The sequence below is a fragment of the Opisthocomus hoazin genome, chromosome 8, assembly GCF_030867145.1.
Source record: "Opisthocomus hoazin isolate bOpiHoa1 chromosome 8, bOpiHoa1.hap1, whole genome shotgun sequence".
Classification (NCBI taxonomy): Eukaryota; Metazoa; Chordata; class Aves; order Opisthocomiformes; family Opisthocomidae; genus Opisthocomus; species Opisthocomus hoazin.
Genome location: NC_134421.1, coordinates 28,472,564 through 28,489,418, shown reverse-complemented (window position 1 = coordinate 28,489,418; position 16,855 = coordinate 28,472,564). Strand labels below are relative to the sequence as shown.

At 39.3% G+C, this 16,855-nt stretch overlaps 1 protein-coding gene across 6 annotated transcripts in view; it reads right to left on the bottom strand.

Moving 5' to 3' along the window:
* Positions 1-16,855, bottom strand: part of PPFIA2 (PPFI scaffold protein A2) — a 357,310-nt gene that overhangs the window by 31,391 nt on the left and 309,064 nt on the right. For all 6 annotated transcript variants that reach the window (XM_075429542.1, XM_075429536.1, XM_075429538.1 and 3 more), the window contains 4 exons: positions 15,857-15,886; positions 12,548-12,678; positions 12,131-12,285; positions 8,400-8,493 (listed from right to left, as the gene is read on the bottom strand). In XM_075429542.1, coding sequence (XP_075285657.1) covers positions 8,400-8,493; positions 12,131-12,285; positions 12,548-12,678; positions 15,857-15,886 — 410 coding nt within the window. The remainder of the gene's footprint in view (positions 1-8,399; positions 8,494-12,130; positions 12,286-12,547; positions 12,679-15,856; positions 15,887-16,855) is intronic.

Here is a 16,855-nt window from a genome sequence, read left to right as displayed (position 1 = left end):
TATCCTTATGTTTTATGAGGAAAAGGATAAAAAAAATTTGGCAAAGGTTAAAAATATTACTTTAAAAATACAAGATTTTTAAAAGTATATGAGTTAGATATAGAATAAAATACATTGTACCAAATTTTTCATTCTCAGAATAATCTGAATAAAGTTTAATAGCCCTCTGCAAGATAAATACCCATATATCCTTACACTTGTAATGCTAAAAGGCTCCAAGTATCAAATGTAATAGCAAGGTATATTTTTAACATTGCAAAAGCTTTGACTGACTCCTGATTTGAAAGGGTCTTCCCCTAAGTGTTAAAAATTTTTGCTAAAGAAATGAAGTTTAAAGAGAAAATTCATCTTTATGTATGTCTTAAGGATTAGACTCCGATCCAACCAAGAGAAAACCATGGTGGACACAGCAGACAATCCTAAACTGCATCTCAGAAGACCGAATACCTCTCCTTCCTCCACTGGAATGAGAAAATAGAAAATTCTAGCTACTGAACACAATATTGCTTGCTAGAAAAGGAGGAAGAATGAAAGATCAATCTGAAAGCTGCTAACAATGTTAGGTAGATTGTCATAGATGAGGTAGGAAGGGAAGAAATTAAATGCAAATCTTAAGTTTTCATTAAGACAATAAATAAAAGATTGGGGGGAAAAAAGGCATCATATTCTAGAGTAAAAAAAAATCATGTACATTTAGGACAGAATGGTATTTAATAAGCATTAAGTATACAGGAACATTAGAAGGATGGCACAAAAAAAGACCTTAATTAATCCAATTGGAATCATTTTTTCAAAATGTGCAATTAAGAAAATCATTAGAAACACCTATTTGCATACTGCAGAGGACAGAGATTATTTGTAGTCACAAATACACTATATCAAATTCTAATTGCAGTTGCACACAGAAAACCTAGTTAAAGGGGCATTGTGTAGATTCAAAAGCAACTAAATGATAACTACAGCATTTCAAACTCTTATTCCACAGAAAGGTCTACCTAGACATATTTTCAAGTAGCTTGTTGACAGACATCTAAAACTTCCATTTTCTACAGGAAAATCTAAGTCCCAGTGTTCTGTTTTCTTTTACTGATTTTATTTAAATGTGGATTACCACAATATGAGGCCTACTTTCTGTGACTTGTCTCTATCCCAATTTTTGAAGGATATATACAAATGAAAACCAATGAAAGAAAAGGGCAGAAGCATTATTAGGAATTTGTCAAATTTATCAAAGAATTTATCAACATTTATCATCCTTTTTTTCTAGGTAGAAAGGAAGCAGAGTTAATACAACATGCTTTTCTGTTCATATGGAAGTTACTGCTGTTTGATATGTACATCACTGTAGTCAGCTGAGACAACAGCATTGCAGTTCTCTCTGCAAGGTTAATTATAAGGTCATGAATACTTTCCTTTTACATGGTAATTTTTCATATGAGAATTACTTAGGTCTCAATTTTACAAGTCTTTATTCATGTATGTAAGCATTTGTATGTGTCCTGGTATATCAAGGCTTTTCTACCCAAAACAGGTTCATAGGAAAGAATGGTTCTACCTTGATTTTCCTTGGAAAATATAAACTTCACATCTTAAGCTTGTTTTGGAAATGTGGAATCAATCTATTCTTGTCCAGAATCCAGTCAAAATTGGAGGAAAAAGTGCAGGTAACGCTCTGCTCTTGACCCATCCTAACACCACCGGATGACTAGGAGTGACAGCATTATGACACAGTGCAGTTATTTCATCGGCTATGAGGCAAGTAATGATTCTTATTTGAACACTCGTATTAACAAGTGGGGAATTTATCAGCTTCTGGGCTAGAATTCTGTCAGTATGATCCAGGCTAGCTGACTTGCACAAGAAGTTTTTTTCGTGGAGATAATTTGTATTTGGAGTTGCTGAGGAAGTGACGGCACTGGCCAATCTCAAACTGTACTACCAGCATGCACAAGGTCAAATCCACCTCTGTGTGGCAATCTAGGACTACGCAGCACTTAAATGTCTCTCAAAACTTGCCTTACGTTGGTGCCTTGCACAGGATGAAATAAACACATCATGTGAAATATCAGTGATTATGGCCAACCATTGCATACTTTTATGCAACACAGAAGACGTGTATGTCATATGTCTCCAGAGTACTTCTTTCTTCAGGCAGATACTCATTTGCTGCAACACTGTGTATTGTTGCAGATCAAATCAAACATTACATTTGAAAAGCATAATACTACTGGTACTGAGACCTATACTGCAGTTTGAAAGACAACGCAAGACTCTTCAGAGCTGTATTTCCCACCAGTGAGGCTTTTGGGTAAGGACAATTTGACATCACTCCTGAGCAAAACTGTGGACAAGGAGAACACAACTGACGTTCACTAGGACAGCTATAGCAAAAGGGGAAGTAAACATGGCTTTATTTGGTGATACTATTTCAAGTTTGGCCGAGCTCATTGTTAAAGAAAATTTTAATAAAGGGTTTACCATATGCTATTTTGGTGAAAAGGACAATAAAACATTTATAGTGCTTCTGTTAAGTGCCTTAATTTGCTACCTGAGATGAGGTCAGCGGGGATATGTGTTTTTAAAGAGGATACAGATTATTTGATTTTAGGCAGAGTGTTATCTACTTTTTTTCTGAGGTATGAAATGTCTCATGGGACATGTGCCAATCAACTTCTGCTGTCCCAGAGGACACTATACCTGTATCCGAACACCCTGTAAACCTTTATGAGTAGTGACAGAAACTGGACTGACCTGAAACTTTCTATGCTGGGTCTCAGCTTGGGCTGTCATGACAACCCTGAGTGAATGCCAAGTTATTGTGCACCGTCATATTATTCGGTGCTAAAACACCCATGAAGGATGATGTTATGAACAGCTATGGTAGTGCATACACAGTCTCAGAGAAATGGTAGCTGGAGTCAACTACAAAATTCAGAATTGGAAATTATGTAACCCTTTTTTCACAGGGAAACCGGTTAATCACTGAAGGAAGGAAAAAAAAAAAGAGAAAAGCTTTGTTCTTCATCTCAGTGATGAGTGCCTTCTGGAGAGTATACCTTACAGAAATAAAACTTATTATTTAGATGAGTGTAAATTATTTGAATCCTTAGGGGACTCGAATTTAATGGGACATAGAGGGTATCAGTGCCGTTAATACTTTTAGTCCTTAACATGGAGTTTTCTTGAAGAAGTTATTAATCAGAGAAACAGGCTCCGAGAGTCAGACAAAAGGCAGAAAATATTATGTACAAAATATTAACAGCTTTTTTATAGAATAAGTGAAATGGAATATAAATGCTAGTTTAAATACTAAAAATGCAGTGCATTATTCTTTGTCACCCCCCGATATCAGTTATTTTCACCTAACAATGGAATAACACCCTAAACGCTCTAAATAGCCAACATTATTTTTTTGTTTTCTAGGACTGCATGTGCAAATTACAACTAGGAAGACTTAAAAATTTTTAGTATTAACTAGAGCTGTCACATATTTAATGTCTGACAGTAAACATCTATGGATGAGTCAGGCAATTTAAATTCATCTTTTCAGATGATGTTAGGAACATGTTGGGTGTAATTTAAAAACTCTACACAGCTTCCTTAATTTCTCTTTGATGCCTTAGGAGGAAGACTTGTTCCTAATAAACCTAGTGTAATAACCAAAAGTTGGATGAATAGAGACTCCTATTTAAGGTTTATAAGTGTCTAGTATATAATTGATACAAACTGTTAATTGCATTTTAACGATGTCTAAGTAGTCAATTGAAACTGAAAGAAATTTTACATCTAAATAGCATCTTCTAAGCAAGAAGCAGGAAAACTTTGAAATTTAGATTAATTACACTGTAATCACCAGAGAGAGAATTGGTCTCCAGAATTACCATATTCTTTCATGAAACTTTTCAGAGTGAAATGTATTGTTCAGTAACCTGTTCTATGCATGTAAATTGTGCTAAAATACTATAACACCCTGCAGTGTGTTTGCAACTCCATGAGGCCAGAGCAGGTCAATGCACGTGCTTGCTGCTTGGGGACCAGGTGGCCGGGACACCTGGGTGGACCATCAGTAGCAACCGGCTGCAGCAGCTGGCAACTTGAAACATTGTGCTTCATCCCTGGGGTAGGAGCATCCTTGCTGAATTACTGATGAAGTTGAATACATTCAAAAAAGCAAAATTAGAAATTTAGCATTTTAAGGTATTTTTCACTAAAGAGATTAATTCAACTGAAAGCAATACCATGGATAATATTTCAACAGGAATCTGCCCTTTTTTAATAACGTCTATCCAATTTTAATTTACTGGCTCAAAGCTAACTGCAAACTCTGGTGAAGCTCACGAGTACTGTTCACAGTACTCGTGTGTTGATCACAGTGATGAATTAGACCTCTGGTTTCATGTCAAGGGGAGAATCCTTGTTTTCCTGCACCAGAACTACCATTGAACTGGAAGAGAAGTTCACCGAGATGTTAACAGGGCTGAAAGCCATTTCACCTGACTTATGTGTCTAAGAGAAAGGCAAGTTCAGTTTGTGGTATTATTCCTGTTTTATAGAAAATGGAATTGGCTCTGGGATTACTGTTTTGTTTTATTAATGTGAGTTGGTTTTTTTTTTTATTTTGTTGTTGTTGGGTTTTTTTTGAGGAAGTGACAAAGCCAGCATAAGTAAATCTCTCCCAGACCTGAAATGTAATACAAAGGAGTGCTTCCCCAGCTTAGCCTATCCTTTAACAACCCTTCTGGTGGGCCTGATTCTCTTGGGGTTTTATGTCCTAATCTAAATTCGCCATAGAAATCCTTACAAGGTGAAGTGCTCTGCTCTGTTTCAATGACTGGGCTCACTGTCTTTGCGGGGTTTGTAGGGCAGTTTTGTTTAGCAGTAAGCAGGAACCAAATTACATCAGTGGACAAGGGAAGAGCTATGGATGTTGTCTATCTGGACTTCCATAAGGCCTTTGACACAGTTCCCCACAACATCCTTCTCTCTAAATTGGAGAAAGATGGATTTGATGGGCAGGCTATTCAGTAGATGAGGAATTGGTTTGTTGGTCGCATCCAGAGGGTAGTGGTCAAAGGCTCAGTGTCCAGGTGGAGCTCAGTGACAAGTGGTGTCCCTCAGGGGTCTGCACTGGGACCAGTACTGTTTAATACCTTCATTAATGACACAGATGGCAGGATCAAGTGCACCTCCAGCAAGTTTGCAGATGACACCAAGCTGAGTGGTGCGGTCAACATGCCTGATGCCATCCAGAGAGACCTGGAAAGCTCAAGAAGTGGGTCTGTGTGAACTTCATGATGTTAAACAAGGCCAAGTGCAAGGTCCTGAACCTTGATCAGGGCAACCCCTGGTATCAGTACAGGCTGTGGGATGACAGGATTGAGAGCAGCCCTGACAAGAAGGACTTGAGAGTTCTGGTGGATGAAAAGCTGGACATGAGCCACTAGTGTGCGCTCGCAGCCCAGAAGGCCAACCATATCCTAGGCTGCATCAAAAGAAGTGTGGCCAGCAGGTCAAAGGAGGTGATTCTGCCCCTCTACTCTGCTCTGGTGAGACCTCACCTGGAGTCCTGCGTCCACCTCTGGAGCCCTCAGCACAGGAAAGACAGGCAGGTGTTGGAGCGGATCCGGAGGAGGGCCACAAAAACGATCAGAGGGATGAAACATCACTCCTGTGAGGAAAGGCTGAGAGAGTAGGGGTTGTTCAGCCTGGAGAAGAGAAGGCTGCGGGGAGACCTTATTAAGGCCTTTCAGTACTTAAAGGGAGCTTACAAGAAAGATGGAGAAAATACTTTTAGCAAGGCCTGTTGTGACAGGACAAGGGGTAATGAGTTTAAACTAAGGGACGGTAGATTTAGACTGGATATAAGGAAGAAATTTTTTGCAGTGAAGGTGGTGAAACACTGGAACAGGTTGCCCAGAGTGGTAGTGGAGGCCCCATCCCTGGCAACATTCAAGGCCAGGTTGGCCGGGGCTCTGAGCAACCTGATCTAGCTAAAGATGTCACTCCTCACTACTGGTGGGTTGGGCTAGATGACCTCTAAAGGTTGCTTCCAACCCAAACTATGCTAGGATTCTATGAAATCTTAGTGCTACCTCACAAGATCACACAAGATGCTCAGATTTCTCTTATTACCTCTTATAAAGATCCATACACATTACTGTCATCCTTAATGATACACCGCATAGTATTCTCATTTGCATCAACCAGATCAGTAATCTTGCAGCTGCTGTACGTACGAGAAGGCTCTACTTCCAGAAGGAGTTACACGTTAAGTGTTGGCAGACAGGAATCTGACCTACTGACAGAAACTTTTCATTTAAATGACTTTCTGGACTGTTTCAACTTAATATTTCCTAAGGTAAGACATGCAAATGCATGACTGCATTTTTTACAAGGAAGAGCTGATTCTCTTATACCCTGTTGATAGCTTGGCATCCTAATGACTGTTAGAATTCAGCAGAACCTCATGTACATTTCTAACACAAAATGTTACATTTTTCCTGTATTGAAGTTCCTCTACAACTATATAATATACATATAAACTAGCAATGTATGTTAACCTTTCTCTGATAGTAAAGAGGAATCTTAAAAGCAGTTGTAAGGATTCCAAAGTGAGAAAATATAAAGACAGACAAATCTAAAGTAACAGGGAAAAAATAAAAAATCTTCATGACATAGGTATATAACATATACTTAGGATAACTGGTATACAGTTCAGACTAGATGACTAGTCATATTCACAAAGGAAAGATTCCTTTCCTTCCAGCAGAGAACATTTTGATTATATCTAATCTCTAAAGAATCAAGGACAGACACACACAGGAGAAAAAAAGGAACGACTTGAAAAGCAGAAAGCGTGGAAAAGTCTGATTGTGTGAGATCAGACAGAGGTCTAAGAACAGATTACCTGTACACCTACTACTGCCAGACCATAAACTTGGTAGCCACTGTCATATATGACAGTCATGTCATGTATGCAGGAGTATGTGTCAAGTCTTATTTTATGCAGTTTAAGAAACTAACATATGAAAAAGTAAACAAAATGAGCACTTTCATCCCTTCAAAGTGGTTTCAATACTGTCGTACCTTCAGTCCTCAGAGCTGGAAGATAAATAGGGACTGCAAAAAATAGGCTGCTGAAAATTCAATTATATTCTTTACGAATGGTAATAATGGTCTCGAAGATGCTTTCTATATTTAGTAAAAAGGCATAGTAACATACTCTTTATCCATATATTTCTAAATGACTAATTAGTGATAAAAATGTATAGATAAGAAATACAGGGACAAGACTCATCACCCGCAATATCCTTATGAATGTTATTGTGAGTTTCTTAATTGAATTTAAAATGTTCCTTCTCTCTTAGCTAGCATAACAACTGCTTCTTTATCTTTAATTGCTACATTGAGGCTGATTTAAATGGAACACTTACATTTGTACATTACATGGATGTGTACATTAAGTTACTTTTCATCAGGAGCTTGATATGAAAGTAGTGATTGAAAATATTCTACATGTAAATTTAAAGAGAAGCTGAAATATTATCCCTAGATTCTCTGGATTAGAATTGCAAAATCTCTTGAAACTTTGCAAAGAAACATTAAAAGAATGACAGAAACCTGAAAACCCTACAAATTTTAAAAATGAGGCTTTCAGAATCCAAATAATAGCACTAAAGTTAATAGTTATGGATGAAAAGTATACCTGTTTGTTTACAGAATGGATTTGCAGTCATTTTTAAGTACCATCTTTTTTGTCTGACAGTCTCTAATTACACTGAAACTGTGATGCTGCCATGAGGTTTCTTTTGTGTTTGTAGCATTATTTTAATAGTTCTCCTTTGCTCCTGGCAGCTGTTATGAGTCAGTGTACTGGTTTTACAAGGAGGTGCACCAAGGACAGCATTATTGTATAATTTACGTGAACAAAAAGCTAGGTTGCCATTTGCTGACAGGCAAAAGAAAGTGAAGCTGCTACGATTTATGGAGAGCTTTTGACTTCTATAGACAGAAATAATCACGTGTTTAACAGATAATGCAAAAAATCTTTTTTCCCCTTCTGAAAAATCTATGTAGTGAGTTATTAAATGCCTGCCTATTTAAGGATTGCATAGAAGTCAAATGGCATGGAATTAATGACAACCTGAAATATAAAGTGTCTCTTTCCCATAAACCTATATTCTTGCACAAATGAAACACTATTGTACAGTTGACAGACTCTAAATATTTTTTCCCTATTCTTTTTTAAGCTTTAAAAGCTTTTACACTGGAAAAAAACTATGCAAAATGGTAAACTGCCATCACAGATAGTCTTGCTTCTCATTACATGTCTTCATAAAAGCAACTGACATTCGAATCCAGTTTGAGACAATGAAAGACAGAAGAAAAAAGGTACTCACTTTTTCTTTAGTCTTCGGTCCTTTTCTGCTTGGGTTCCAAATTTGCCTAATCCCAGAGATTCCTGAGCTGCTGCCTCTGTTTCCATGTAACCTCCTGGAAAACAAAACAAAACAAACCCCACTGTATATTCCCACAGCTCTTTCCCAGTTGCACCCCTGCTCAACCCTTCAATCCCCCTCCCACCCAGCACCATCATCTATGTCTGTTTCCTTAAGCCATGACATCTTGTGTTTGTGAACCTACAGAATTAAATTCTGGCAAGCGTTTACTACATGGAAAAGAGTAGAAGTAGAGGCAAAAATTGGTTCCTCCTCCTTGTTTTTAGCAGACATGTATGAGAAGACCACCCTGATCTCCTTCACCTGTTTTTGTTTGCCTCCTAAGGTTCAGTCTCGTGGTCCTAAGTAAGCAATTCGCTCACCATTTTTTAATCTTAGCTGGGAAATGTACAAATGAAAGTGCCATCTCAAGAACTGTCTCATTGTTATTAAGACAGCATCACTTAATGTTGTGATACTGAAGTCTTCATTTTGCTCTAACAGTCTTAGTCTTTGAAGTCGTTATCCCTGCAAACTCCCAAGCCAGAGATGATGCAAAGAATCTGTCAGAAGTAAAAAAGCCTCCTAGGTCTCTCTGGAGGTGCCTTGTAGGCACCTAATTGCTTTCAGACTCATAGGAATTTGAATAACTTGCACAGAATGACATGGGAAGCTTGCAGTAAGTCAGGACACCCAGACCAAAATAAAATCATATTACAAACTGTGGACACGACTGGCATTGTATGATCCATGCTGGTCATACAGTATGTCTGCTAAGATGACTTTCCTGGTGCAGAAGTGGAGAGATGCTTTGACTTTTATATCGCTGCCTGGTATTCCCCAAGTAAGGGCAGACTGGGTAAGTTTAAAATCAAACAAACAAACAAACAAATAAAAGGCACTCGTCCTCCCTGTAACATTGCTTCTCCCTTCTCCAATAATTAAAAGAAATATTGAAGAATCTAGAAATCTTGAATCTTCATTCTAAGAAAGATCTCCTAAGGTATGAATTTGCCTTTGAACAATAGCGCAAATAGTTTAGCGGAGATGGTAAAAGTAGCAAACTACAAATCAACGAAACTCTGGCAGGTTTAGCAGTTGAAAGCTAATAATTTCGGAGTTTTGCAGGGAACACAGAGCAAGGAAATCTTTTGGGTGATAGCCTGGCTCTGTTGACTTTAGTGATAAAACTTTGGAGATTCCAATATTGCTTCTTCAATATGAGTATAGATTACATGTTATTTTAGAGATATTATAGAATTAGTTACAGAAGTATTATGTGTACTTAGAATGTATAGTATTACTGGGATCCCTAACATCCTTTGCATTGACATAAACCTTTGAAGTGCTCCTTTAAGCATAACTGTGTGCATATGCAAATATGCATATAAGAAAACAAATTCATTTTTCTGAGGCTCAAAATTACATTTATTACCTCTTCAGTATTTGATGTGCTATTGAATAAAGGGTATTTTCTATATCCAAAAATATAAGAAGCATGTATCTATACAAAACTAGAACGTTTAATTTAAGCAAAAAATTAAATGAGATTCTTTTATTGATTTTGCATTATAAATTTAGGTTATGAAAATCATACAAATACACTTCAGTGCAGTGATGTTAGGACTACTATCTAGATTTCTGTGACATAGTATCTGACTATAAATAGAACTATTAATTATATAGCTGCACAGATAGCATACCTGTCACGGAATTGATTCAAGTATTAGCATGATTGCTATTTGTTAAATTTTATTTTGTCTTTAAAGTACTGTCATTGAATGGAAACTGCCACTCTTTTTTTTTTTCTTTTGGTATCTTAAAAACTAAGATGAAAAAAAACTACTCTAATGCAGTTGTTCAATGTTATTTTAATTCCTGAAAATATTTTCCTCCTGTCTTTTGGTCATTTAACAGTCCTACTGTTAATTTTATACATGCTTGTAAACCTAGTTTTCTTGATTAAAATGTGCATTATATGGTAATTTTTGCTGTTGAGCTAAAGGATGGAAGCCACAAAAATTTCATTTAATTGTAAATCTTCACTAATATATTTTTGCAATTTCATGAGCTAGTGTTGGGAATTACAAATAGGCTTTATCCAATTATACATATGTCTTCTTAATCTTGCTAGGTATTATCAATAAATTAATCTATTGCTAGATTACTTTGCTCCTGAGATAATCTTTAAAGTTGTTATTTTATGTTTTTTCCACACTGTAAGGAACTGCAGGAAAGACCAACACATTTATTACATCTTTGTCCTCTATGTTCCTGAGTTACTGTGAAATCAGACTATTATGCATGATCCATCAGTATCAATAAAACTGGTTTTATGGAATGTAAATGTGAATTAATAACACAGTTTAAAGTTATAAAATTCTCCATCAATGCAGATGGTGACCTGCAGGTGTATTTGAGAAACTCATTTAATAGATTCTGAAATACATTAAATAATAAAAGATTGAATAAATCAGTTTTACTCTCCCCACAGTGAGAAAGAATGGAATTTAAATTGTGATTAGAAATTAGGTGGGCTTTTTTTTCCGAAGAACATAAGGTTCTCACAGGCAGAGAAGAGAAATGTTGGAGTAGAAATGGAGAATGCTCAGTTATTCCATTTTACTCTGGTACTTTGACCTTAATATTACCTTATTTTATGCTGTACAATGTTAGAGATCGATTTGTTAGTTGTGATAAGGACATGTTTTAACATGAATTTAGTTTTTTAATTTCAGACTTACATATTAAGCATTTACAGTTACTGCAAACTCTTAAAATTCTTTTACAGGTGTTATGTGGTCACCATGGCAGTAAAAAATTAGTGCCTCACAAATTCATACTATGTGGCATCTTTGTGACTAGGAAAGAGCTAGTATTTCTATTTTATTGACATATCTATACCCATATGATCCTTGTGTTGGCATGTGTATATAAGCTTATCATAACCTAGCTAAATCAGATAGCCTAGCCATACAGACTATGGATGTATTTGTCCATCTGGGCATGCAGGCTATGAGCGTTTGCTGAAGACTGTCACTTAGCCTTCCATTGCTTATGCTACCTGAGGTAGTTCACTATAATTATGCTATGACTGGGGTTTTTTTGCATGTGTTGTAGACACATCCTATGGAATATCACAGAGGAAAAATTTTACTAGGAATTAATTAGAATGAGGTCTTGGCAAGGGAATAAGGCAGAAGAAGTGGGAAGAAAACAGAGCATTGTTGTGGAGAGAGTATAGTGAGGACATTCAATGAGAGGCACTAACAGACATCCATTGACACAATGAAATCTGAAAAGCAGCTACATTTACTTGCAAGGACCTTCCATATCACATAGTTACACCCCTTACAGTGGGTTATTACTTACTACTTTCTCACCTCTTCTTTATTTCTTATTATTTGAGAATACACTGTTAGCACTTTTACCCTAATTCAAGAGAATATTGAAGCAGTGGGTTCAGTGAAGAGGAAGACACTACTAGTTTGTGCCAGAAGTCCATTTTCATTTGCGTTTTAGTCACAGAAAACTCCTGACATATAATTGCTGATAGAAATGAAGTTTAATTGGAAGGTTCTGCCAGACTAAACAGAAAAACAAGCAAATTTGAAAACTCAAAAGAAGCAAAATTAAAAATGGAAAAATGACTGTGAAATGGTGATCTTGGATTGTTACCACTAATTCCTTACTGAGCTGTCCAAGTCGAGCCTTCTCTTTTTTACCAAACAAACGTCCTATTGAAGACTTGATTCCTTTCTTCTTGGGAGCTTTGTGCAGGGAGTCCTGGCTGCTATTGACACTGCCAAGACCAATGCTTTCTGGCTCCAGTGAAGCAGGCAAACTACTACAAAATGATAACAAAGAAACTGAATAGACAAAGTGAGCATTTGCAGGTAATTTTTTATTTTCTTCGAGCAGTTCTGCAAACAATTAGTTATACTTCAGTAATAACCATCCCACAAGTGAAACAATCATATCTTCTTCCTTAAATGATTTAGAAACAAGAAGAAATCAAGTAATTGTGGAATAGCTAAACAACAAGATGATTTGAAAATAATAATATGTGGTAAATGGTGAAGTACCAATTCATGTTACAAATACCTTACCTTCTGGCATCATTGTAGTATGAAGAAGGAAGGGTATGAGTCATTCTGATAGCTCTGGGTGTTGGAGGAGGAGAAGTTTCACATTTGATTGTGGCTTTATCTTCACGCCCATCTTCTTCAACTACTGCAATCTGGGGGAGAGAGACTCCATGAGAGCAGATTAGGTTTTCAAGAAAGTTTCAACATATGCTGCATGAATTTGACAAGTGAACTGAAGCCTGTATGGATTCAAGTGCAATTTTTTGAGCAAATTGTAAGGATTCTTAGTTTGAAAGAGACTATTGAGAAAGAGCAACCACCTAAATAGGGCGCCTTAAAGTATGTATTTGAAAGAGAAGAGATTGGAGAAGAAATCACAGAATCACAGAATAGTAGGGGTTGGAAGGGACCTCTGTGGGTCATCTAGTCCAACCCTCCTGCCGAAGCAGGGTCACCTACAGCAAGCTGCACAGGACCTTGTCCAGGCAGGTCTTGAATATCTCCAGAGAAGGAGACTCCACAACCTCCCTGGGCAGCCTGTTCCAGTGCTCCGTCACCCTCAGAGGGAAGAAGTTCTTCCTCATGTTCAGACGGAACTTCCTGTGCCTCAGTTTGTGCCCATTGCCCCTTGTCCTGTCACTGGGCACCACTGAAAAGAGCTTGGCCCCATCCTCCTGACACCCACCCTTCAGATATTTATAAGCATTTATTAGGTCCCCTCACAGCCTTCTCTTCTTCAGGCTGAACAAGCCCAGTTCCCTCAACCTCTCCTCGTAAGGCAGATGTTCCAGTCCCCTCACCATCCTCGTAGCCCTCCACTGGACTCTCTCCAGTAGCTCTTCATCTTTCTTGAACTGGGGAGCCCAGAACTGGACAGCGTACTCCAGATGAGGCCTCACCAGGGCAGTGTAGAGGGGAAGGAGAACCTCCCTCGTCCTGCTGGCCACTCTCTTCTTGATGCACCCCAGGATCCCATTGGCTTTCTTGGCAGCCAGGGCATACTGCTGGCTCATGGTTAACCTGTCGTCCACCAGGACACCCACGTCCCTCTCCGCAGAGCTGCTCTCCAGCAGGTCCACCCCAAGCCTGTACTGATGCATGAGGTTGTTCCTCCCCAGGTGCAGGACCCTGCATTTGCCTTTGTTGAACCTCATCAGGTTCCTCTCTGCCCAGCTTTCCAGCCTATCCAGGTCACACTGAATGGCAGCACAGCCTTCTGGTGTATCTACCACACCTCCAAGTTTGGTGTCGTCAGCAAACTTGCTGAGGGTACATCCTAACTCTTCATCCAGGTGGTTGATGAAGAAGTTAAACAAGACTGGGCCCAGTACTGACCCCTGGGGGACACCACTTGTTACCAGCCTCCAACTAGACTCGGAGCCGCTGATGACAACCCTCTGAGTTCTGCCATTCAGCCAGTTCTCTATCCACTTCACCGACCACTCATCCAGCCCACACTTCCTCAGCTTCCCTAGGAGGATATCATGGGAGACTGTGTCGAAAGCCTTGCTGAAGTCAAGGTAGACAACATCCACGGCTCTCCCTTCGTCTACCCAGCCAGTCATGTCATCGTAGAAAGCTATCAGATTGGTCAGGCATGATTTCCCCTTGGTGAATCCATGCTGACTACTCCTGATAACCTTCTTTTCTTCCACTTGCTTCATGATGGCCTCCAGGATAAGCTGCTCCATCACCTTTCCCGGGATGGAGGTGAGGCTGACCGGCCTGTAGTTCCCTGGGTCCTCCTTCTTGCCCTTTTTGAAGATTGGAGTGACATTGGCCTTTCTCCAGTCCTCGGGCACCTCTCCTGTCCTCCAGGACCTCTCAAAGATGATGGAGAGTGGCTCAGCAATGACATCCGCCAGCTCCCTCAGCACTCGTGGGTGCATTCCATCGGGGCCCATGGATTTGTGGACATCCAGATCACTTAAGCGATCCCTCACACAGTCCTCCTCGACCAAGGGAAAGTCGTCCTCTTTGTAGGCTTCTTCTCTTACCTCCGGGGCCTGGGATTCCTGAGGGCCAGTCTTAGCACTGAAGACTGAAGCAAAGAAAGCATTCAGTAGCTCTGCGTTCTCCGCATCCTCCATCACCAGGACACCTGCCTCATTCAGCAGCGGCCCCACGTTGTCCCTAGCCTTCCTTTTGCTGCTGATGTAGTTGAAGAAGCCCTTCTTCTTGTTTTTGACATCCCTTGCCAGCTTCAATTCCAGGTGAGCCTTGGCCTTCCTCGTCGCATCCCTGCATGCTCTCACTACGTTTCTGTACTCTTCCCAAGTGGCCTGTCCCTCTTTCCACATTCCATGGACCTTTCTCTTCTGCCTGATCTCCGCTAGAAGCTCCTTGTTTAACCATGCAGGTCTCCTGCCTCCTTTGCTAAATTTCTTTCTCAGGGGGATGCATTGCTCCTGTGCATGGAAGAAGTGTTGTTTAAAGAGCGACCAGCACTCATGGACCCCCGTGCCTTCGAGAGCCCTGGCCCACGGGATTCCTCCCAGTAGCTCCTTGAAGAGGGCAAAGTCAGCCCTCCTGAGGTCCAGGGTTTTGATCCTGCTTATTGCCCTGCTTCCTCCACGCAGGATCCTGAACTCGACCATTTCATGGTCACTGCAGCCGAGTCTACCTCCAACCTTCACATCCTCCACCAGTCCCTCCTTGTTTGTTAACACAATCCATTCCTTTTATGCCAAACAGGTTTATCTAGTAAAGCTCTGAACATGAAAATAACCTTACACATGAGTGGGTCTCTTACATTAAACAGGATTATCCAAATAAACAAAGTTTCTCAGGGCTGTAAGGGACTAAATAAATACAGATGTAAACAGGACCACTCTCTCCATAGCTTGTTAACAAAATGGTCAGAACGCTTGAAAATAAGCATGAACAAAAAGGAGTTTTACCACAGCATATAATGATTTATCTTAAATATCCTCTCATGTAAAGATAAATCCCATATTCAGTACCAATTCTGTAAAGAACTTTATATTGCTCCAGAAGATTTAAAATAATCTGACTTTGGTTCCTCCAGGAAGAATGGCCAAAATACATTTGAAGGTAATTCTTTTGTGTCCACACTTTGGTTTTAACTGTGTTCCTTTAAGTTTGTGCTGTAGAGGCTACTACTCCAAGGTATCACTGGTGGGCCTTGATTCTATGGCTTAGCTGTGACCCCTGAAAGCCTTTCCAGGTAGGATTAGAATTATTATGTTCAGGAATCAAACAAAACTGAGTAGAGAGAATGCAGTGACTGGCAAGGAACCTGGTTATCTAAATAGTATAGGAATATAAATGCAGTCTCCGAAACTTAAAAAAATCCACCCAGTACCATACCTTTCTCCGATGTTTCCTTAGGTCACTTGGCTTAGATTGGTAACAAAAGGAACAACAACAAAAAAAGAATGATTAATAAATCTTATCTGAACACAACAAAATGCCACACATTTGTTATCACATTGAGAAGTGGGAAGTGGAGATTTCATTAATTTAACACTATCCATACCATATATTAGTTATACACTTGGTGTCATAACATAAGATAACCCCTGACAAATATCCCATTCTGGGAAAGCAGCTGTTTTTTCTAAAGTTACAACCACCTTTATTTTCATAAGCTTAGCAAAGAATAGGACATTGCAAGCTTACAGTAGCACTTCTTATTTTTTGTGTTTTCCTATAAATCCTTCCACCATCCCCAACACAGAGATTATATTTTCTTTTTCAGTTTTATCTAATATTACAAATGTATTGGTGCATACCAAGTTTAAACACAAAATATCATCAACAAATACCATGTCTGAAAAAGGAGTCTTTCTCTCCAGTTGTCTCGTATTAATGTGACTGGCATTTTCAGTCACTGGACACAAATCCACCCCTCTTCTGTACTGCAGCATTATTTGGCAGTAGAAGGCTGCTAGAATGTATTATGTTCAACCCCTTTTTCATTTGTATTTTTGGCAGGTGTCTCTCTCATTCAAAGAAAGCTGAAGATACTCTGTAGAATTTATTAACCACAAAGACCTGGCCCGTGGAAACTCACCCCATACTGCTCCTCCAGACAACCCCTACAGGGTCATTTGGCAGTTTGGGCATTGGGGACCAGACCTCTACAGAGCGTTTCCCAAATCAAAGTTTCCACTTCGAGGAATTCTGATAGCCTGTTGTGTCTGGCTCCAGCCAGTAAGGAGAAGGAGATACTCAACACGGAACTCCTGCTGAAACAGTGCAGGGCAGACGTGCCCCGAAATGGTTGATGAGGGTGAGCAAAGCTGTGGGCTGTGCTGCTGAGCATGCAGTACAGGGCTACTTCTACATCTTATGACGTGTCAAGAG